This window comes from Syngnathus scovelli, chromosome 5, assembly GCF_024217435.2.
Source record: "Syngnathus scovelli strain Florida chromosome 5, RoL_Ssco_1.2, whole genome shotgun sequence".
NCBI lineage: Eukaryota > Metazoa > Chordata > Actinopteri > Syngnathiformes > Syngnathidae > Syngnathus > Syngnathus scovelli.
In genome coordinates this window covers 6415404-6438218 of record NC_090851.1, presented here as the reverse complement: position 1 = coordinate 6438218, position 22815 = coordinate 6415404, and the positions used below count along the sequence as shown (strand labels likewise).

At 41.0% G+C, this 22815-nt stretch overlaps 1 protein-coding gene across 6 annotated transcripts in view; it reads right to left on the bottom strand.

Moving 5' to 3' along the window:
- apbb2b (amyloid beta (A4) precursor protein-binding, family B, member 2b) overlaps positions 1 to 22815 on the bottom strand; it is a 35974-nt gene that overhangs the window by 409 nt on the left and 12750 nt on the right. The window contains exons 4-18 of one of the 6 annotated variants that reach the window (XM_049721472.1): positions 20747 to 21749; positions 15037 to 15281; positions 14284 to 14409; positions 13399 to 13470; positions 13078 to 13128; positions 11159 to 11244; positions 10811 to 10871; positions 8865 to 9011; positions 8563 to 8690; positions 4801 to 4915; positions 4558 to 4645; positions 4396 to 4476; positions 4144 to 4259; positions 3765 to 3944; positions 237 to 2381 (exon numbers count right to left, since the gene is read on the bottom strand). In XM_049721472.1, the coding sequence (XP_049577429.1) occupies positions 2211 to 2381; positions 3765 to 3944; positions 4144 to 4259; positions 4396 to 4476; positions 4558 to 4645; positions 4801 to 4915; positions 8563 to 8690; positions 8865 to 9011; positions 10811 to 10871; positions 11159 to 11244; positions 13078 to 13128; positions 13399 to 13470; positions 14284 to 14409; positions 15037 to 15281; positions 20747 to 21728 (2649 nt within the window). In that variant the 5' untranslated portion in view covers positions 21729 to 21749 and the 3' untranslated portion in view covers positions 237 to 2210. Of the gene's footprint in view, positions 1 to 236; positions 2382 to 3764; positions 3945 to 4143; positions 4260 to 4395; positions 4477 to 4557; positions 4646 to 4800; positions 4916 to 5805; positions 6248 to 7124; positions 8520 to 8562; positions 8691 to 8864; positions 9012 to 10810; positions 10872 to 11158; positions 11245 to 13077; positions 13129 to 13398; positions 13471 to 14283; positions 14410 to 15036; positions 15282 to 17594; positions 18294 to 20746; positions 21750 to 22815 lie in introns of those variants that run through there. The other 5 variants (XM_049721475.2, XM_049721474.2, XM_049721473.1 and 2 more) reach the window with 5 other exon arrangements.

Here is a 22815-nt window from a genome sequence, read left to right as displayed (position 1 = left end):
TTCTTTATCCTCCAAACAACCATTATAACTTTTCATACACATGTATTATACTGTCCCCTGGTGGCCAAGACGAGCATACCAAGACGAGCACAGTGTGGGGCTGGGAACTAATTGTTGACATTTTCATTCATTTCACTGGAGAAAAGATCAAAGTTTTGTGTTACAAACATGGCCAGAGAGCAAATAACTTTTGGGTTGAAACCAGTCAAGTTGCAGATCAGATGCAGACAGATGAGTCCATTTTAAGATGCTGTTTATTCTCACAATTGGTTACATTGATAATGTGTACAAATCGGTGAGCAGCAAACAGGAGCCTACACATCCATTGGCAGGAAATGGAGTGTGTGTTGTTGTTATTGTTTGAGACACTGGGAGTTCTCTGCAGCCTCCTCCTTCCCCAGCAGAGAACTTCCAGCTCTTGGTTAATAGTTGCACTTTTTTTTTTTTTTCTTACTGCAAAGCGGAGCCTGTTGGAGCGTTGCGAGCACTGAAACAATAAGTCAAAGTGAGACTTCACCAGCCTCCATGAATAAAATCAGTATATACCTTTATAAAATAGAATAAATAAAATAAAAATATTTCTGTTCAGTACATACAGTCTTCTCTCGGTCGTCCTGGGGCATGCAAGGCCTTGTAATGAATCTTGCCATGAAAAGAATGCATAGATAATCGCTTATCAGGCGTCAACTTAATTGACAACTGTGACCAAAAAGTCATTATTTGCTTTCCTCATTTTCTTATCTACAAGTTATATTTTACACTTTGGCCATTTGGTAAGTTCTTAAAAAAAAAAAAAAGAAATAAAAGGCAATCAATAAAATAAAATAAGGCATTCAAAATGAAAGGAATAGCTTATGACAACAATAAATGGCAAATGTTACCTTACATGGAGACTATGTACATACATTTGACAACCCGTTCACATTTCAATCAGACAAAAAAAAAAATGGCAATGGTAAGAATGTGCTCATTTCTCATAGCGTGTGTTGCATGGCCTAAGTCAAAACACTTAATAAAAAAAAAAAGTGGGATTTGCTTTTTTCTTTTTCCTTCTCACAATATGAATAAAATGACAGCAACAAGTATAAAAGCACATTGCCGGGGTCCTGACACTGAGCAGCACGTCTTCCAGCAGCAGTAGCAAGCCCACGTTTGCCGGGTGCGAAAGCAGCAGTCTCTCTGTCACCCCACTCAGTCTCGTGCGTCCTCCACCATTATGGCTATCATCCATCATCATCCGAGTGGCGAGTATGTGAGGGGACGATTCGGGTGACAAGTCACCGCTCGTTTTTTTGTTTTTTGACCGTCTGGCCGTTTATCTGTCTTTTCGGACTCCTTCAGTATGTAAAAGCAGCAGTGGTGTACTGGTATTGCCTCTAGTGTAATATTTGTTTAGGAAAGGAAGTTTCATGCGGGATCATGTCGAGGAACGTATGTTTTTTTTTTTTTTTTAAATCACGTCCTCGTTCATTGGAGCCATCATGGTCATACTTCCTTAACCAGCGCATTTTACAGTCTTCGGCCTGTTAGGTGTGAGAGCAAGGGGGGACACCATAGACATAAGTACATAGACAGCGCCTGTAGCAGGTTGACTCGATTCTACGAAAAATCTTTGCTTTCGCCATATTGGATGAGGCAGACAGATAGATATTTGATAGTAATCAAATATTTTTAGAATCCATTATCCCATCAGTTAATCTGACATTTTATTTAGCATGAAAGAGTATAACTGCATCTCTACAACTCTTTCCACACCCAAATCGGCGGCGACGTATAATTCAGTGCTCGAGGTGATGTCTACGTGGAACTGATGTCTATCGGTGACGCGATATCAAACGCTGACGAGGTGGGTGTAAACAAGCTTGGCCGAGTGTGCGAGGTCATGCTGCACCACGTGCAATAACGACGGCTAATCGACGCCGTGGCGTCTTTCTTGCCCCGTCCTGAGGGGGATGCGAGGCGCTTCTATGTACACTGTTCACAATTTGCCGTCTCACATTGAAAATACGCTCCCACTGATGAGCATGATTGAGTCTTGGGGTTTGCTTTTGGCGGGGGGGGGACATGACCAAACTCCGGAGGGTCTTAGCTGTGTTACCATGGTTACAGGAATCCATGGTACTTTCTGCAGCGATGCGGGTAGTTAGTTACCATGGTGACCGGGTGCAGGGTAAGGCCGGGGAAGTCGGTAGCGCTCGGTGCTTTCCCGGTCACTGCGGTAACTCTGTGACGGGTCGCTTCTGTTTGAGGGTGTCGATGAGGGAGAGGACGCCCCGCTTGACGCTGGTCGAGACCCGGCGGGACACAGAGTCGCCCGGCGGTGACGAGCCGCAGGCCTTCTGGGAAAGCGGCCGCGCCACCAAGCACTTCTGATACCGCAGCTGAGAGGAAGGGGAGGGGGAGGGGTCAATCAAATGGAGTGTATATGACAGCAGAGCGCAGCCCAGCGAGTGTGTATGTGTGTGTTAAAGGGGAAGCTGATCAATAACACTGACTGATGACTCGTGTCATTGTGAATTAGTTGACCAGTGTGAGTGCGCACGTGTGTGTGTGCCTGTTCTGAGTGTGTAATATCTCAGTGTGCATGGAAGTAATATATTTTAGGGTCAGATGTTTGTAACCTCGAGCACATAAAAAACTGTAAATATAGACACACAGTTAAATGTCATGGAGGGTGTCCATTTAATTTTTTTTCCCAGGTTCTTTTCCTGCCTTTCTTCTTTGGTTTTGCTTTTTATTTTGCATCCCTGAAACATCCCTTGCGTCCATTATTTGCTAGACCTTTTTTCCTTTCTTTTTGACCTCTTTTCTGCCTTAATTCCTCTTCTGACCCACATTTGGCATGTCTACCTTCCTGACCTCCTTTTTCCTTCAGAACTTCCTTAAGACACACTTTTTATTCATGCAACGTCTTCAAATTAGTAAACCAATTTAAAAAGTATATATGTACTTTCATCCCACCCTGCCACCCTAGCCAAACTACTAATCATCATCATCATCTACATAATATGTCAAATGTCCTGGGAGTGAAATAGATAATTTAGTTCCTCCCTGAATGTTATATTTTCTTTTAAATTATTTTTTTTACATGAAACTTGGATGTAGGGAGATTCCAAACGTCTTTTATGTCTCTTAATTACAAATCAACAAAGTCTGTAACTTATTTCAAGGGCGGCTGCATTTTTTCGTGCTTTGCATCTAAAGTAATTCATCACTCCTGACTTGAGTGCACACATAATACCCCGAATGCAGCCCTTCCATTTTCTTTTTATAAATCGAATGTAGTAATAGCCCTACAAGGCAGATAACTTTTTATCTTCCCATTTTCAGCATAAGCCACTTTCACGCAGCAAATTGGTGCATGAGAGGCATAAAGCCCGCCGTCTCTTTCAGACCCAACTCACAAAAGTGGGGCATGGCTATGTCTGAAGTATGCAATTGCAACAGCTCCTTTTAACAAAAGGTTGCCACAAAACTGTTAATCTTACCTGACATTAACTTGGAAAAGAGAAAATTTGGAATTTGACTTCAACAGACTCATTGTGCATTGGTACATTTTTCACAGGGCAGCAAGCTTGGAAAGAATATGTAAAAATGCCAACGTGGCACCTGGGGAGAAAGCAGCTAGTTTTTTTCATTGATGTTCCGGAACAACTATTTTATTACTTGTTGGGGTAGTATGCTGATCAGGGAAGAACCCATTAATCCGTTTTGTCATGAGAGCCACAAATTCCCCAATACCCGGAGAATCTTCAACAACTTACCATACAAGCAGCCTGAACAGCCTCAGACACACTTCCGGCGTTGGGTTCGCACCAGAAGACATGACAGTCGAAGCGATGCCCTCCGGCGTCCATGATGAAGGCGAATGTACGCACGTCGTGTCCCACGCCCATGAATGACAGGAAACGTACACGGCACTCCACCAGCACTTCCTCTTCATCCTGGTTGCGAGATGTTGTCAATAGTCACGTTTTTTCAAAAAGAAAAAAAAAAAAGGTGACCTCTTAATAAATCGGACCACTGGAGCAGATGAGCTTTGGGTGTTACGGCTTAAATCCATAATCTTTTTTTTTTTTTTTTTATGACTAAAGCTGTTTTAATGTGCGGTGCTGTTCAATTTTCATTAGACGAGCAACTGACCTTGTCTTTGCTGATGGTGACTGTGGCATCGGCCACATTGAGGGCCACTGGAGTCCAGTCCTCTTTGTTGGAAGAACCAACTAAACTACTTATTGCGCCATTTAGGATGTCCATGCCTGTGATGAGAAGCATAAGTCACATTTTTGGTACAAATACAAACTAACTCTTAATATTTGTCCTGTTCTCCAAATTTTCCCATTATCATTTTTTTTTTAAATACAGTTATTTATTATGGGTTGGATAACCACCTACCTATGGGTCTGGCAACAGGCATCATTCCGAGGTAGAGCACCTGAAACTTTTGAACCAACTCAGTCTTTGGTGTGGGGAATTCTGCCCAAAAGAAAAGATAATTAAATAGTATTTGAATAATTTGCTTGGTTTGAATTGCATTTTAAATGGTGAGGTGCCAACCTTGTAAAGGGAGATCTAGTCCCGCCTGAATCCGGTCATGGAGAGAGCCTCCTGCCATCGCTTTGGCATTCTTTCGCTCCGTCATAATCTGAATGTGGTTGAGGGATGTGGTGAAGAAATGGTGAGGAGGGTGAATGCAGTACTTTCTTAATCTTTTTATTATATATATGAAAAAATCATATAAATGTTCAGCTGGTATTCTACAGAATTAAAGAGAATAAAAAAAGATATGCCTCGTCTTACCCGGGAGCAGATCTCATGGAGGCTGGTGGCAATAGCTTTGGCAGGCGTGTCACAGCGGAACACATGACATTTTAGGATCCTTGTATTTTTATCTCGTGCCACGTATGCAAAATCCCTGTGAAGCAAATAGTACAGTAATTTTGTGAGCGCCAGTCAAACAAGAAACATATCACACGCACAGGAGGCAAAAATGAATGATGAATTGAATTTCTTCCACTTGAGTTCTAAGTGCTTCCATTCATCTAGGAAGGCCTTCTAAAAGATTTTGAATTATATTGATGTCAAAGGATCTAAGAGAGGGCTTGGGTCACAATCCAGTTTCTAAGTTAGTAGTTTGCAATTTTTTACACAAAATGCCACCACACCAAGTATTACCATCAAAACATCAAAATACAACCGCATAGTAGGCCTAAGTATTGATAAAAAAAAAAAAAAAAGGTTGTAATGCTTTTGCTTTTTTATTGACTGTTGTTGATCTGAAAATTACACAAACACACCACCCAGGTAAAGATCGATAACGCAGCATGACGTGAGCGAGATGAATAAAGTAAGACGGCAGAACTGAAAAGATGGAATACATGATCATAAGGCAACAGGAAGGAGCGAGAAAGGAATTGGACCACTACTGAGAAAAAAACAGCATGAAATTCACAAACATGCCAAGACATTTACTCAAGAAGGCTACACTGCAATAACCTCCTTGGAGGTTTTCTTTTGTTTTCTCAGTTCGTTTGACGACAGCGGAAACACCAATCTGCCCGTTAACAAGCAGAAAGAGTCTGGCTCCTCGGGGATGATCTTTTCATTCCTCTCTGTCTGTGTCCATACGGCAAAAACATGCTTGTAGGCAATAAAGGACACAAGGGGGTCACCCTCATTTCCTTGATGTCTACAATGTGTTTGTTTCATACACAGTCATTTTGAAGAGGCGCAGAGGAAATGAAACAATAAGAAATGACAAAGATGATATTGAGATGCAAAAGAAGAGAAGAGGAATGCGATTACCTCTCTCTGTATCCACGGAAGCCGGGAGGGAAAGTGAAAAGGTTAGTAGAAGATAAAGAGTTTTTAAATTACTAATCATCATGAGAGCTGACAGACAAAAAGCATCCAGATGTTAACGGCACATTTGAATCTTAAAATAGTTGATGACAAAGTTTGAACACATGCAACTTTATAGCAGGTTCTGACCTTGATCACATTTAGTTCATATCTTTTAAACTTCTTTTTCAAACTAACTTTTATAGGGTATACTTTTATTTTATATGATGTCTTAATAATAAGTCGCCAGTTATTCTCGCATAAAGACAAAAATGAAAAAGAATGAATAACATCTGATAAATAATGATACTTGTTGAAACTTCTTGGCTATGGGGCGAATGCATTGCATGGCTTCTGTTACCATGACAACATGGGTCAAGCTGGGGCGAGGACTGCTCAGAGGTTTTTGTTTATAAAAGTAGTCAAACAAGGAAAGTATTTAATTGTACTAAGTTCATTTTGTTTTTCCTTCATGAAGGCGGAAGAAACCGCCGAAACATGTCAGGTGAATAACCTAAAACAATTTGTTTGATATAAAAGAAACCAGTGAAGTGAAGGAAAGTATTTATTTAGTTGTTTAATTTAACACTTTTTTTTAATGTTTCCTTTATTGCATCTTTACATGTACTATCCATGTGTGCTAGCACCCTGGAAACTCATTGTAAAAAAAAAAAAAAATTTTTTTTTTTTTTAAAAAATCCTAAAGTTGTGAACACGCAAACCCAGTGAACTAGAAATAAATCAGAGCCTGTGAAAACACATCATTAGAGGAAAAATCAATCGCAGAAATTTACAAGCAAAACATGAAAATCCTCTGGAATAAAGTTGTTCAGTGAGAAGGAAGAATGGTGCCAAAGGGAGCTATTGATGCAAGCCCATTTATATAAATGTAGAAGAGCTGAGTCGGGAGAGGAGAACATAGACAAAGACAAGGTTCACTTGAATCACTCAGGTGTCTAATATCCAATACAGTCCCAGCATCTCATGCCAATGCTCCTAAAAATGTCAAGGGTCATTTCTATTGCGAGAATGAGTTTCGCGGTGCGTGGGAGGAGTGGCAGCTGATACAGAGAACGCACACTTTGTTTTGAATGAAAATAAAATATTTACAACCGTAATGGTTTGCATTTTGTATCTCTCATAGCAACAGACCTCATTGAGTACAAGTTCTTGTAAGAATAAAAAGACCTACATGCACAGTAACTCTCCATCTGGTCTGCTCATTTTGGCCCCTACTACTATTTTATAAAATAAAAAACAAGAATGCAGGTAAGAATACTCACAGTGGTTTTGTTCCCCAGTTTTAGGAAGAAATCTTTGAGATGCTCTGCTTATGAGTGTCTGGATGCTGCAGACCCAGTGAGTAGTAAAGAAGACCTGCCCCCCCTTTCAGCCTCATCCCCCTCTCCCTTTCTTTAGTCAACCCCCTCCCCTATCTTTCCCTTCTGAGCCGCCTCTTCCTCCTCCCTCTGATGCAGTTGACTGAGATGCTATCACTTCTCCAAATAAGAATTCTACAAGTAAAGGTTAAGAACATGCGGAGCACAAGGTCGATTTTTCTCACGCCTTTGAATTGTGTGTGTGTGCGTGTGTTAGAATGTGTGTGTATGTGTGTCCTCTGCAGTCGTGTGAGTGTGGTGGCAATGTTGCCATGACGGCATGAAAACCCCAGTGCCTTTTTTTACTGTAACGGCAATGCACAAATTAATCAGTTATAAATTGGGGAAAATGGCTGGCTGCCAAAATTTGTGAATTAAATCTTTTGAGCTATTGCTCAATCTGAGCATCTGCACTGGATTTTTGCCCCCATGTGAGGGAGTAGTTCTCTAAAAATGGTCAGGAACCGTGAGAGACCATATTATATTCTTATCGTAGTTCAAAACAAACACATTAAAAGTTAAAGTTTGTCAGCCCTTTTTTTTAAATTGCAAAATACAATTTGTGTCAATTTAATAATATTTTATTTAAGTTATTGTTTGTTTTTCTTTTAAATGCAAACTGTTTTAAGAGTTTTGATGTGTTTAAACATCACTTTGCATGTCTTTGGTTCTGGGAATTTGGTACATTATTCAAATTCATACATTGCTTTCCTTTAGTAGGATAACAATATTTATGGTACGCACAAACATTAGTTTTTTCATGGAAAGCATTGTACAGTATTTTCCAAACCACAAATCAATGCAAAAAGATAAAAGAAATGTGCTATTTTGATGTCGTTTAACAAGTTGGCCACATAAATCAAATCAATTCTGAGGTCAGGACCTTTGGCCTGCGAAATACCCTCAAATCTTTGCTACACAAAGCTGCCCTCTGTTATTGTCCTTTATTTTCTACATCCCTTTTTATTACTGAATTAATTGGCAGATTGTCAAATACAGTTAGTGTCTTCCTGTGGGACACAGCACCCTCTAGTGGGCATCTTCTGCCAGCAATGAACAAAGAGGTGAAAGTGAAGGAAGGGCAGCTGGTCTGTGGTGTCTTTCTGTCATAAATAATTAAAACGGTAATTCCGCCTTTCCTTTCACACAACGCTTTGTCATAACGAAACGAATTTTCATCAAGTCCCTATGTCAATTATTTGCTGAGCTTGCTTTATTAGTTAAAGTACTAAAACCTTGAGAAAACATGCAACAAAAGAACACCACTAGGAAAACACGGTATTAGAAAATATTAGAGCATGGGTCTGCTATAGGTTGCTCTGGTGTTGCCACGGTAACCTACCTGCCATTATCGCGGCCAACACCCCAGACGCGGATACTGGCGATTGGCTGAGAGTGAAGGACACTGCGGTCCATCGGGTCCACCAGGTTCAACATATTATTCTCCAGCAAGAGGTACATGTCCTTCCCCTACGCACATGAACACACACATTTATAAGGCATACAGTATAAGCGTTTACAAGCAGTGGCAGCTACAGGACCTGGATGGAGGAAGACCTTCTTTACATTACGTCACTTCATTTGTCTGGCTCTCAATGTGGATGGATATAAAAGTGCCACAAAACATTTGACAAGCTCCCTCACCTCGCCCCAGATGCCGACCGTGTCTCGGATGTCGTTTTTAGAGTAGGACAGCTGTCGTATGCAGTTGTTTACAGCCACGCTGCTCTTGCCAGGGGCCAAGTCCTCCTCGGCCATTTCCACCCATCCCAGAGAGCGAACTGCAAAACACTGAGACGCACACAGACAAGGGGAAATAAGATGATTTTGATGTACATCATGTTAAAAAAAAGGTCACGTTTCTGTTAATGGAGTCACGTGTCACGGGTAAATTCATTAATCCGTGAGGGTCTTTTATTCAGTCAAAAAACAATTCATGGGAAATATTGCATTTTTAATGATAAAATGTTTTATTCACGTACACTAATGAAACTTAAGAGACATTTTTCACTTGAGGCCTTAATTACCACGCCATCAATTCCACTAGTTAGTTTCAAGACATGTTAAGCTCATAAAACTCCAAAAGTAGTACATGTATAGTAGTTATCATCCAGCGAGAAAAACGACCACGTCGACATACCTGACAGAGTGAGTTTATTTCAAAAGTTTATTTTAAAATACGACATTGTGGCATGTGCTAATCTTTCATATTTGCATTCCCTGTGATAGTTGTAGCAAACGCTGACGCAAATGATGTCAATTCACAATGTAATCAGACAGAGACAAATGTTAATCTTGGTTGAAACAGATAGGAGACAGCAAACAGAGCGAGCCGCGTCGCCATCAAATATTTATTGCCCTTTCAGACAGGACTCTGTCACCTTGTCCAACCCAATCCAACAAATAGTCACGATCCCAAACAATAGAGATGACCGCCTTGCAACCTTTCTCTGGATTATTTGGAGCAATTAACATTTAAAATGTGCCCGACAGCTATCAACATACAAGAGCAAGCATCTCTTGAGACAGAAGAGGTACAAGATAAAAAAGCAAACACAACAGATGTACCATCTGAAGATTGAGCAAAGTGTGCACCGGCTGACCCAGATTGTAAAGTAGAGCAATGTGTTTTATTTATGGAACACATAGTCCACTCTACATTTTCTATTCAGAGATGTTTGGGTGAGTGGGCCTGTTGAGTGTCTGGCTCACTCTTAACTCCAACACTCATTGCAGGTACACAGGGTATAAAGACTGGCACATATTTGCAAAAAAAAAATAAAAAAGGCTCTCAAGTCTTGGGATGTGACTATAGCAATAATACCTGTATATGCTAATAAGCTCCAGGATGAGTGCCATACAAAAAAAATTCACCTTTAAATTTATGACGTCTGAATGTCACTGCATAGTGACTCTGCATTTGAAGCAGGGGAGGCAGTGAGGCACCATAGCCAGCAGGAGGCGCTCCTTGTCTTTCCAATAAGCATATTATCCACAGACCAGTATTAAAGGAGAGCAAATAACCCCGATTTATAATCCTGATCATGCTCTTCATAGAGTAACCTCCTTCAAATCGCACTATTTGACTTGTTCTCTGCCCAAGGACGGACACGTTCATCATTCAAGCACTCATTTGTTGACCAGACCAGACAGACCACTGTGAGGCTTGTGTTTTTTCTTGGAAGGCAAATCGGTTTGGTTTGAAACTATGACAGGACATCAAAACGAGTTAAACTCAAACTGACAAATGTGTAGCTCATTATTTAGAAAAAAAATTAAATAATGGATTTAATCGCAGAAGAGATTTAAAAAAATAGTCAGTTGACCTTTGGCCAAATATGCTGTCATGGCTTCAGAGTCAGTAGTGCTGAACATTAATAGCAATGTGTCTGTTTGTTCAACTAATCACATTTCAAACCGGCCTCAGACTACGTCATAATAACGTCAGTATTTTTCCGTTCACAGAGAGCAAATAAATGCAGACAGGAAAGCAAGTGGCGCCACTGCACTTCCTGACCACTAGGTTGCGCTATCGAACTTGTGTCAAATACCTCCAACACAGACAAGTCAAACTATTTCTGAGTCTTTACCTTTGATTGTGGGTCACTGTTGCCACTGCTGGAGTCGTCTTCTTCCACTGCTGGACGGTTTCTGCAATAAACGTCAAAAGCAGATATAAAATATAGTGACGATGGAGTGTTGCTGTGGCGACCATTAGCTCCACTGAACACTAATTTACCAGAAAAGTCATTACACTAACAGACATCCATTTCCTGATTGGGAGAGTAAATTTCCTGCTTCATCGGAAGTTATTTAACAGTGATTAAACAGCAGATAGGAGAAACTAACCAGATGTAGTTGGAGCATCAGGTAATTGAGTCACAAGAAAATAATTTAAAACTATGGGAGGAGGGTTGCAAAAAGTAATGTCAATTTACCTTAACTTTAATGATGCATAGCGAAGCGTTGCACCCTCAAACTCCTTTAAACTGGGGTCAGGGTTCACCGTGGCCGCTTGCAAGTCCTGGTGTGTATAAACAATATAGTCAGAATGTAGGAAAACAAGCAAAACACACATAAGACCTTAAAGCCCCCTTCACACATGGAACCACTAATATTGCGTGATGAGGTCATTATCCTTAACCCTCAGGTGCATGAATTGCAAAAGCCTGAGTGAACGATTTTTATGTTGTGTTTTTCCTGTTCTTCGCTTCAGTGCCAAAGCCTCACCACTGACTCAAAATTTCCCCGCCATCCAAGCAGAAAATTTGCTTTCACATAATACGCCAGACTCTTTTCTCCACCTGTCCGGTCCATTTTTTTGCCATCTTACCACACCTACCATTGCTCTGGACAGTTGATTCAAGTATTAAAGTCTTCCGCCCTCACCTTCTCTTCTCCCTGTAGCCTCAACTCTTCCTACTTTATCGCTACCTCTCATTCATACGCCACATGTTCTGTTTTAATTCAGCTAATCTTTATTCCTCTCCTTCCAGAGGAAGGAGCTCAGCGCTAATAAACCGATGTACTGCATATGCTTAGTTCTATTTATCCCTCGAGTGTATAAAAGTTAGCAAAGCACTAAAGCGGTGGAAAAAAAAAACTTTTTGCTTTTTGTACTTTCCGTCATCATAAAGGCACACCACTTCGTACTGCTCTGGCTGTTCCCAAACCTCATTAGAAAAGTTCTGGTAGGCTAATAAATGTCAAACTTGGACACATAGCCATAATCTATTCTCTGCCTTCACCCCCACTTTCTTTTTTGGTATGAACTGTAGGTGGCACTTGTGCAGCAAAAGAAAAGCCTGTATGTTCTTGGACATTTCTGCTCAGCAAATCAAGGGAAATGTCTTGTTGAACATTGAGGCTTTTAAAGGCATTTTCCAAAAGTCCTGTCAGTGTGGGTTCCAACAAAATATGAGCGAACGTATTTACTCGACTGCAATTAGTGTCAAGAAAAATGTATTTGTACAAATGCATGTGTAAGAGTTATCAGCAGTATAACTACAAGAGGACTGAAAAAAACAACAGGAACTTGGCTTGTTCCTTGACAATGACAGCGACTACACAGATTCACGTAGCCGCAGACAGCCGACGTTTTAGAACTACCTCTGGGATAGTTTTGAAAATTCTGGGCCAAGTAAGGCCGTCGTATTGGTGTCAATGAAAAAGCACCATAAATTCCAACAGATTGAGCAAAGCATTAGTTGGGTTGGATAGTTGATGGTTGCCTTTGTTGGGCTCCCAGTCTCATTTTTACTAAAATCATTTGTATAGACTTGTTAAAAGCAAAATGTGTAAATCAACTTCAAGCTCAAACTGACACTTCAGAGTGCTAAAATCAATGCGTCAAAATATCTGTCTGCTCCACCCCTAATTTACAGTGCGCTGATCTTAATGCGATTTAATGTATGTGGAATACCAAAAAATCTTGTGTGTGCATGTGGGAGAAGGGCTAAAAGGAGAAATGTTTAAGCACGACATACCAGCATGCATCCAAAGTGCTCTGGTTGGATGGAGCGATGGCAATGGTGCGCTTATGCGTACAAGGACATGCTCAGACATCAAGTAAAGGCAGTTTGCGTAATATGTGAAAACAGTCTGTGTCAACACATTCATGTCTATGCAGCATGAAGGTTAAGTGAACAGACAAGAAAGACACACGTTCGTTCGGTGTGTTGCTGAAGCAGCCACGAGACGGTTCTGCTCATCAAGCGTATGACACAATGCTGTGCTCGGCCGGTTGATGTTAGCGCTTTAGCCCGCACATGCTGTCCAGGCAGTTAATGGCGAGCATCATTTATCCACACATTCAGTTTGGGGTGGCAATAAGGCTCATTGAATGCATGATACTTGCCTTCCACACCTCACTATCAATCTTTCCGCCAAAATCACCCCACGTGTGTTTCTACAAATGGTGTTTAGAGCACAAGTACACATATAGTTGGGGGTCAAGGTTGAAAGGGGGAGTCAGGAAAGAGAGAGAGAGAACAAAGCTGTTAACTAACTTGCTCACTGCACACATGGTGTTTGTTACAATGAGGAGAAACTTAAGTTCCTTAATCCCATTGAACATTCACCTTTCCATTTGGAATTAGTAATATATATATAAAAAAAAAAAAAACATGACAATCGGCAGGAGTTTCATTGAAAGAAGGGGAATTCAGCAGTTTCCCACCTTGTCTTTGTCTTCTTGATGCTCGGGGGTACACTCCTGATCTGACATCCCCTGTAGCGATGTAGAGCGAGGCTGGACAGAAAAACGGCATAAAATTCAATACGCTATCTGGACCAAATTCCAATATGCTATCTGGACCAAATTCCAAAAGGAGAACGTCATTAAAATAGTTCTGAACATGTTACAAAAAAAAAACAGCTATGACACACATACGCGACTCATTTAGTTTTTTCTCATGTCCTCGTTACTGTTCAATAACTAGGGTGGCTCAAGAAGATTGAAAAAAAGTCAATAAATGAATAATCCGCAAGTTCTCATTTTCTATCCTGTGCTAGTCAAGCATATCAAATACAGAGCAGAGATGTGGAATCATACTAATTCAAACATCCGCACCAACGGCTCGGGCGTGAAAACCTTCAAATTGCTTTTTGAAATTTACATTAGTATGCTAACAATGTGAAAAGAAGCAGCTTAATGTGGCGCGCACATGATGGTGCATTGAAATGCAAGGCAGTAAACATTGACACCTTCACCAGATGGATGTTCTTGTGGCCCATCTCTCTGCCAACATCAGTCAATCGCATCTAAGTCAATGTTTTATCTACCAGCAGCAGCTCTCTATCAATCTACTTTCCTCTTTGTGACTATCCATCATTCCGCATGACTGACTGATTGATTGTCTCACTCGTCTTGTATTCTACTACGCCACGGGATTATTGACCGTCTTCTCCCTGCCTTGCTCTCAAAGCTCGCTTGTCTTGTTAGGTTGTTTCCTGTTGTCAGGTATACAGGAAACTATAGATCACGTCATTAGGACTAATTCTCACCGCATGTTCAGACTGGGTCTATCAAGGACAGGAAAAGAGGCACATGCAGGTTCCTTACAAAATAGCAGCTGTTGACAAATCCACATGTGGGCAGGATGTGTTCGTGGAGAGGCTCCACTGAGCTGTCGGAGGTGGTGCTCCCAGAACGGGTGGAGCCCCTGAAGAAGACCTCGGCCTGACATGCCTACACACACAAAAAAGAAAACCGCAGGCAAGAAAAAGTGGTGAGAGTAGTAAGATGTCAAAGGATTTTTCCAGGGAAGTCTTAAAAACACTCACCAAATTATTAATAAAAAAAAAAGGTGTAAAAGCTGTAAAAAGCAAACCACAAATATGTGGAAGCCTACTGTCAGCAACCAAAATAAAAGCCCCAGCTGTCGGTAAGACGCAATGCAGTAAACTACAAGAAAAAAATCTCATCATCTTTATATGAGCAAAATTAATGGAGTTCTTGCATTGAATCTTAGATTGTGCAGGTGTACCTAATGATACGGCGGATGAAAATAAAATATCACACATACATGCATGCATAATCTCTTATATGTTGGGGAACAATGATGACTATTGGGAACTACTTTCAATTCACTGCATGCAATGTCGACTAATCATATTCAGAAGCTATAACACGACGGCAGTAATTTGTCTCATTGCATTTAAAAATTCTCAAAGGCTTATCTTTCTATCCTAATTTTCAGTAGCTTCATTTGTTTCCTCAAACCAGCTATTAGGATTATTTCAAGCACAAAGGAGAATGAAATAAAAGCATTTTCTAAAACAACTTAGCATATTTTTGCATTCCCCAGTTTCTCACCTCTTGGTCAGGAGTTGGGGAGGGGCTGAGTGAACCTAGCGACTGTTTACGTGGCGTGGAGCTTGTGTGGACAACTGCCGCCTGGAGCTCTGTCTGTCCAGAGGGTGCGGGGTGGCTGACGGGTTTCTCCCACTGGGTAGCGCCCGTGGGAATGTGCCAGTAGTAGTTACCCGCCATGTCTGTGATCTTTTTCCATCCGGGCGGCAAGTCCGGGTCTGTTTGGAATGACTGTTCATTCCAGATATCTGTTAAGAAAAGGAAAGATGTTATTTGACAGAATGGATGGGTAATTAGCGGTTTGTTTTGCTGGCAAAAGCCATACAAGGAATAATTTCATGGCAAAACAGATTAACATGATGTTTTTAGACATCATTTGTATTGGTGGCTAATAAAAGCAGGAAGCAAACGTAAGCTTGTTTTGCAGAAGATTGCTGCTTGACAACTTTTTCATTATGCGCTCTTACTTGTGCAACATTTTTTGTTTTCCATTGGTGAAACTTGCCAAAACAAGCGAAAAGGAAATGACATCATGTTTGCAAACCGCAGCTTGAATGCACCACATGTGATGGCAGAGCACATCTGTTATTTTTATTTTTTGTTTTGCGTCGCTTTTGGTTTGCTCAAAAGGTTTCCTTGATTCATTGCAGATGTCAGAACAAGCTCAGAATTTACAGAGATTTAAACATCTCAGTAGCATAAAGAGCACATCTAGACGACACCAAGCAGATGGCAGATGTAATTTATTTGGCAGTGACACACTTGGAGGAAATACAGCAGGTAGCAAGATGACACAAACGCACACACTGACATGGTGTAGCGATGAAACACAAACTTTAAATCACAGTTATAGCATCTCTTCCAAAAAGTCCCCTCGTCAGAAAGTAGCAAACATTTACACACTCAGCTCTTTATAGGATTTTGGTGTGAGTGAACTTCGTGAAGATGGTAAAAACTCCACAAGGCGGTAAACCATCCAAGACTTTATTAGTTACACCAATTAAATAAGATCCAACACAAATGTTTTGGATTATGGTTGTATTTTGCGGTGTTTTTCCTGCAACTTTCTCTCATTTTACTAAATAGCTTGACCAAAACATTCTAAACACCTCTCAGGATGACGCAAGGGAGGTCAAGTAGTTCAAGAGAGTGATAGAGAAAGAGAGCGAGACTTTAATATGCTGAGCATGCTGATGAAAGGCAGCATGACGACAGTAGGTGATATGTCACAGTGATGGCCTTAAATGGTCTTGGACGAGAATGAAATGCAGGCACTTGCTTGCACACAAACTGGTGTTTTCAGTTAAGTTCGTGTTGTTTAGCCAAAGAAATCACTCGGAGGTTTGAACAAACATCATCTCCTGGCAAGCCTGTCAGCCGTTCCAACAGCCGCTGGATCATTTTGCAATTGGCAACTCTATTAGCAGCGTTAAATATGTCCATATTTTTTGGTCTACGCTGATTCCAGTCAGTGGATATAAACTTTTGAAGTTATGTTATGGTCTTATTTATGTGCGGACATGCACACATGCAAGTACACCCTTTCATGCACTTTGAAAATTGCAGAGACGCCCACAAAGCTACAATTGAACCTTGGTAAGGAGTACTCAGTGGTTCCTAATAAACTGAAGGACAACGATAGCTGACGACAGAATAGACCTCGAAATGTCTGTCATATTAAATTATTCACTCCTCACTGTCTCGCCATAAGTTCTACATCAAGGTCCTCCCAAAGTCTGGCGTAATGCTCTTATAGTTTTTTACAAGCACGGGCCTAATGGAAACTAAGGGTGCTCAGAGAGACGTTTGATTATCGGACATCAATTCCAGCCAGAAAAATATGGTTCTTGACTTTTCGTCCTCTACCAAAAGAGGCTTGTGCTGATTGTGATTCATGAAAAGTGGCCTGAGGAAAGTAGTAGCTTCTGGCGGCAGTCTATCTAAAGCAAAAAATAGGTCAGAGCATCAAACTACAAGTATCTGCAGAGAGCGTTTTGGTGTGAGATGAGACGACAAGTGGATGTGGATTAGGCACATAAACACTCAGGAGAGAGAGAGAGAGAGGAAGAGAGAATGTCAGAGACAGAACGCTCCAGCAGCCTTGGCTTGAAGGCTGCATCGTGATTCAAAGTTTGCACAGTCACCCTCGGGCAGCATCCCTCCATGTAGGTCGGATTCAGAAGTCTTAGCATGACGCCAGCGAGACTAACTGTCAGCGTGCACCTGTGTTGCTCATACAATTATGTGATCCATTCTATTTAGCCACATGAGCTAGTTAGCATGCAGCCAGCTCAGTGGCGAGTTGAGCGTACGGGGGAGGGGAGTGATTGTGGCGCAAAACTGAAAAATTATACAGACACACACGTTATGTTTGATTAATGCAAACACACAAACTTAGATCAATAGCATGCACACTAATGATAGATCAATAGCATGCACACTAATGATAGACATTCAAAAAATTGTCTGGGTAATAAAACTTGGAATAACATTCACTCACTCATACACACATGCCCGTCTTAAACTACCACAGTCACAGAGAGAGCGAGAAACACACCTACCCTCGTAATTAACAATGACAATGGCGAGCATGTAGTCTTTCCCCAGCATCATACTGTAGTTTGCCAGCTGCCTTGTACGGCATGAAAACCCAGAGCTGTTGCCAAACACACACAACCCCAGACAGAGAAGAGCGAAGACGGCGAGGGGGGGCGCAATGCAAGAGAGCGGGGTGACGAGAACTGGAGAGGCGAGGGAGGGAGGAAACGACAAAAGGGGGAGAGATGGCAACAAGAGACGGCAAAAGATGGAGATTACGCTACGTTTCGGTTTGTCCTGCGTGCACATGCTAACGGGCTGAACTACACTCAGACGTCCGTTTTATTCATCCTCATGAAATGTTGATTGCAAAAGTCTTCACCTCACATGGTTGCCCTCAGGTCATCTTTCATGCTCAGGTTGATGGTGATTAAAATCTGTCTGTTTAAGCAATCGTGGTTTACAGAAATAGACGGAATATTCTACTTGAGTTTTTTGGGGAGGGCTGCAGATTGTTTTCAGACCTCTTGTTAAACCACGCAGCATTGTGCGCGTGCATGTTTGTGCTTGCGTGCTTGTGTGTTTTGGCTCCCTCGTGCGAAAGCGCTGTCATACAGGCCCTGGAAACCGCAACATCCCGAGAGGAATCTGACACACACCTGGGAAAATAACACTGCTCTGTCAGCTTTGGAGACATGCACATGGGAAGTATCGACAAATGTGAAATCAGTGTCCATAAATTCAAGAAAGATATTCTTTAAAAAAAAAAAAAAAAAAGAATCTAGGGGATGATGAATTTTAGGGCGTGCAAAACTGTCTCCCCATTTCAATTCCATCAATACTATTCATATTGATCTCTTGAGTCATTGGAGAAAAACGCAATGTAGAAAGTAATTCAGTTTGTTGCAGCAACAAGACTGAGTTGATGTTAAATATACTTGCAACATATTAAATTTGCAGATGTTTCCAAATCACCAGGGGCAGGATTTACAGTTCTGTCCAATATAATTTAGTTTAACTTTGAGAAATGCATAAGAAACGCACAGAAGGGAAAGATATTCCTTTTTAATCACTCAGCTCAACTTCCCGGATCTTTTAGTTGTCAAGTTAATTTAGCTTTTGGAGGTCATTTTTAAAGACTTTGGAAATTGAATTTGCTTTTAAACAAATTACAGTTTACACAATTGAAGATAAATGCTGGAAACGAGTGTACCAGTCATGCACTTGGCCGTCTAAGCGTGAGTCAGCGCTCTCTACTAGATCTAACTTATCCCTGGCCGCAAAGAGCCTTTGCATAAATTGTGGGCACGACTTACTGTAACTTGGATTTTTCTCACATGGTAACTGTTGGCACTAATCAAATTTCTATGAACGTTAGACTTAAACCATGTAGGAACAAAAGTTATCACAGCTTAAAAGACAAAACATTACAGCTTCCTACTAATGTATATTCTGAAGAACTATTTTATATACTATATTTTTAATTCATTTTTTTAAACTGATACACAATATAGCAAATATGATTCTGCTATTTTGCTATTACTCAGCACCACAAAATTTTTCTGATTCACTTGGATGAAAAAAACTCCGCCGATGCACCAGAGGGTAAGATAAGAGGTATTCTGGGAGAAATTAAACAGCTAGTTGGCCTCATAACTCAAAAAGGCTGAAAGCTTGGTGTACTGCTGCACTCATGTCACAAGCCACTCCGAAGTAGATGAATGAGATCGACAACAATAAGAGGCTTTTAAAAGCCCAACTGACATGAACGGCAAGATTTTCACACAACGCTGACGAACAAAAGTGAACGGACCGTTTCAAGAGAGAAGCAATAAAGCATTAAGCGGCTAACACAAATCAGTCAGAATTGTCAATGGCAGTCATCCTCATTGATTTCATTGATTAAAAGGGCACTAGGGATGGCCTTCATAATCAGTTAGTTGTTAAATTGATCATTATGAATGAATAATGCAGACTTGAATGGGGACAACCGGAAAGCAAAATGGAGTGCACTATTATTTAGCTGAGAGCAGACTAAGAAGAACTGTGAAGAAGTGCGATTGACTGGTGACCAGTTCAAGGAGTACGCCCCCTCACGTACAAGATGTGCTTGAATGTGTGCTTAAGCCATTTTGAAAATGAGGGAATGTCCGGTATGCGATTAAAAATTCATGTGAGGCTTTTGTTGAAAATTAAAAATGCCCCAAGTTGATTAAAAACAATGAAAAAAATGATCTAATTATTTCTCTAGCAAGGTGAAGTTACCAATTAAAAGTCAGGTAAGGATGATTATCAGTAGCTATTAATCTGACCCAAATTATATTAAGCCTCCTTAATCAACAACTACTTAAAGTTGTTAGAGTTCAATGTCAATAGTGCTTAGTTCTCTTAAAGGAACAGAAAAAAAATAAATCACACCCGACTGGAGTTGACAAGGAACATTTGGCCAATAATCTGACCATTGACTTGAGTTACTGCTGTCATTTTCAATCAGGAAGACTTTGCTGCCAATACCAAGAACTATAAATTATTGAAAGTTTAAAGAAATTAAAGTGAGCTGACCAATGAAGTCTAATGGTATTGCACGTTTGAAATTAATTCTTACAGGGAGATAAAACTTGTGCACATAAAGCTAAGTTGCTACACAAGAACTTGGGCCTCATCAAGTTTTTTTTTCTTTTGAAAAAGTAGATGTATAATTAGATGTTACGAATTAAGATATTCATTTACTGAAGTCCAAGCCTTCTTGCCTTAAGTCAACTGGGATAGCTCACCTGTGACCCAAAGGACAAAACAGGCAAAGGAATGAAATTAATTAAGATATGAAGATTATAAAATTTAAAATAGGGAATATAAAACAAAAAGCATGTGGCAATTGAGGAAAAAAAAATAAACAAGAGATTAAGCTCTTGACTGGTCTGTATGAAGACACACAAACACAGGGAGACAGATTGAAACAGTCTAAATGTTTAACCACCCATGAGGCTATGGAGGAACTTGCTGTCCCAGAAGGATTGTGGGGGATTTACTGCAGACTGGAGTGTTTGTTATTCTCTTCCAGCAATGTCCCAAGTTGGGAATATGTGCACAAATAAAGTCACCATAAATGGATGAAGGGCACAAGGGATAGTTGAACCAAAACAAACCTACAAAAGTAGAAATTTACATCATGTACCTGTCTCCTCGGGGGAGTTGCTCTCCTGGGACAAAGTGGTCCAACTCAACTCTTCATCGCTGGGGTTCAAGTTCTGGATACGGTTCAGAGCGCAGTCCGTCTTTGCACCGGTCCTTCTGTCTTTCTTTGTCTCTGGAGAGGACGAGGAAGAGGAGGAGCCGGATGCCACCGAAAGTAAGGGTGTGTCCTCTGGGCTGGCTCGTCTGGGTGGGAAAGGTGGAGGGGGCACAGGGGAGTCCTTAGAAAGGAGGTCTGAGATGATCTCCAAATTGGATGATGTATTCACTGGAGACTCGCTTTTGATCAACAATAATGGTTTCTTCTCATTGTCTTCATGCTCCTCTGCCGCGTCATGGTCCTCAGCCTTCATCAGGGACTTCAACTCCTTCTCAGACAGGACGCTGCTGTCATCGCTTTGCTCCGCCTCAATGTTCAAGTCATAAACAATATCTCCAGAGTTGCCATTGAGTTGGAGATCAGCGTCCTTGTTGACATTGCAGCCGCTCTCTGATTCTGAACTTCGGTCCGACTCGGGGTCAGCGTTACCGTTTGGGTGAAGCTCGACAACATCCCCCATGTGACCTTCAGACTCCTCTGGAGTGTTAACGCTCAGCTCTTCCCTTATGATTTCTGGATTACCATCAAGGTCGGTTACATTAAGGTCTGTAGTATTTTTATTGTGATCCTGACCAGCTTTACGAAGCTGGTTGACACCGTTCTTGGCCAGTTTGGGATTGTTGGGGGTCAACAGTTGTGAAGGCGATGATGAAGTGGGTGATGATGAAGGTGGCACCGCCTCCCCAAGGCCCATGGCAGTCTGGATGTTTGTGAGCGCGTATTTTTTGCGACACTTGGGCGGAGTAGAAGAGCCCTGGTTGATGACGTCACTGCTGAGGAGCTGATTGTGAGAGGAGCGTAAACTGAGGGAAGTTGGAGGCTTGGCGGAGGGGCCATTGCGATTGGTCACGTCTACTGACATCATGATGGCAGTCAGTTAGAGCCGCTGAAAGAGAAAGGACGCCAAACGTGAATGCACTAGAAGAAACCTCCGCCAAGACTGAAAAGAGAGGTGGAGCAATTAATCGACTACTAATCATTACTACACGATTTAATATAATCGTATTTGCTATTGTCAAATGAAACTTTGCACTACATTTTATTCGGTTTGTTGTCTTTAACCTGAATGGAGATTAATTAATTGTCCTATTAATTATGATTTTTATGTGCAACTGTAATTTTCATTTGGGGTATCTTATTTTTCCTCCTGAGTTGTCATGTGTATATTTTCCTTACAAAGGACAAAGGTCATTAAGCAGCGGTGGGAAAACTTCTTCAACTTTTGACTTCCCCAGATGCTCAATGTTAACGTCAGCTTCAAAACGTCTCATCTCAGATAGAGGAAAATGGAGTGTGTATATTTGTGTAATCTGGTTTCCCTGCGAGATATGCAACACAAATACACATCAGACAAAGTGTGAGTTGTGTTAACCAATCCCCAGGGATTATGAGGAGTATAAAAAAACGGAGGAAAAACATTCATTACTCGTGTGTGTGTGTAAAACCCTCCCGTTTTCATCCAAACTACTTCTCCAAGTATAAACGTCATCTTGTGACTAGAAGATTACCTATTCATTAAAGCAATCCAGGTTGATATATTGTATCAAAAACTCTAGGCAGGAAGTTGTGCCTTAACTAATAAATAAACTCAATGGAAACATAACCTCCTTGGCAGAGGTAATAAATTCACCGGATACTGCGGGGGAATAGTGTAGAAATCCCTTGCACTCTGTGTTGCCGATCAAATTTAAGGGGTCGCCAAGTTCGTAAACCTGCTGGGACGAGTAATGTGCACCAGTAGGTGTTTTAAAACCCATAAATAGTCGAAACTCTACAACAAAATAAGCAGCGTTGGGGGTAATGCACAACAAAGGTGACACCGTTACATAAATAAAGCATGTTTTTGGTAGAAAGAATGCAGACAGTGCACCACATTACAGATGAGGTGTGTTAAAAAAGTTCCAGGACCAATTACTTTCAAATGTAATGCATTACACTGTTAAAGGAAAATA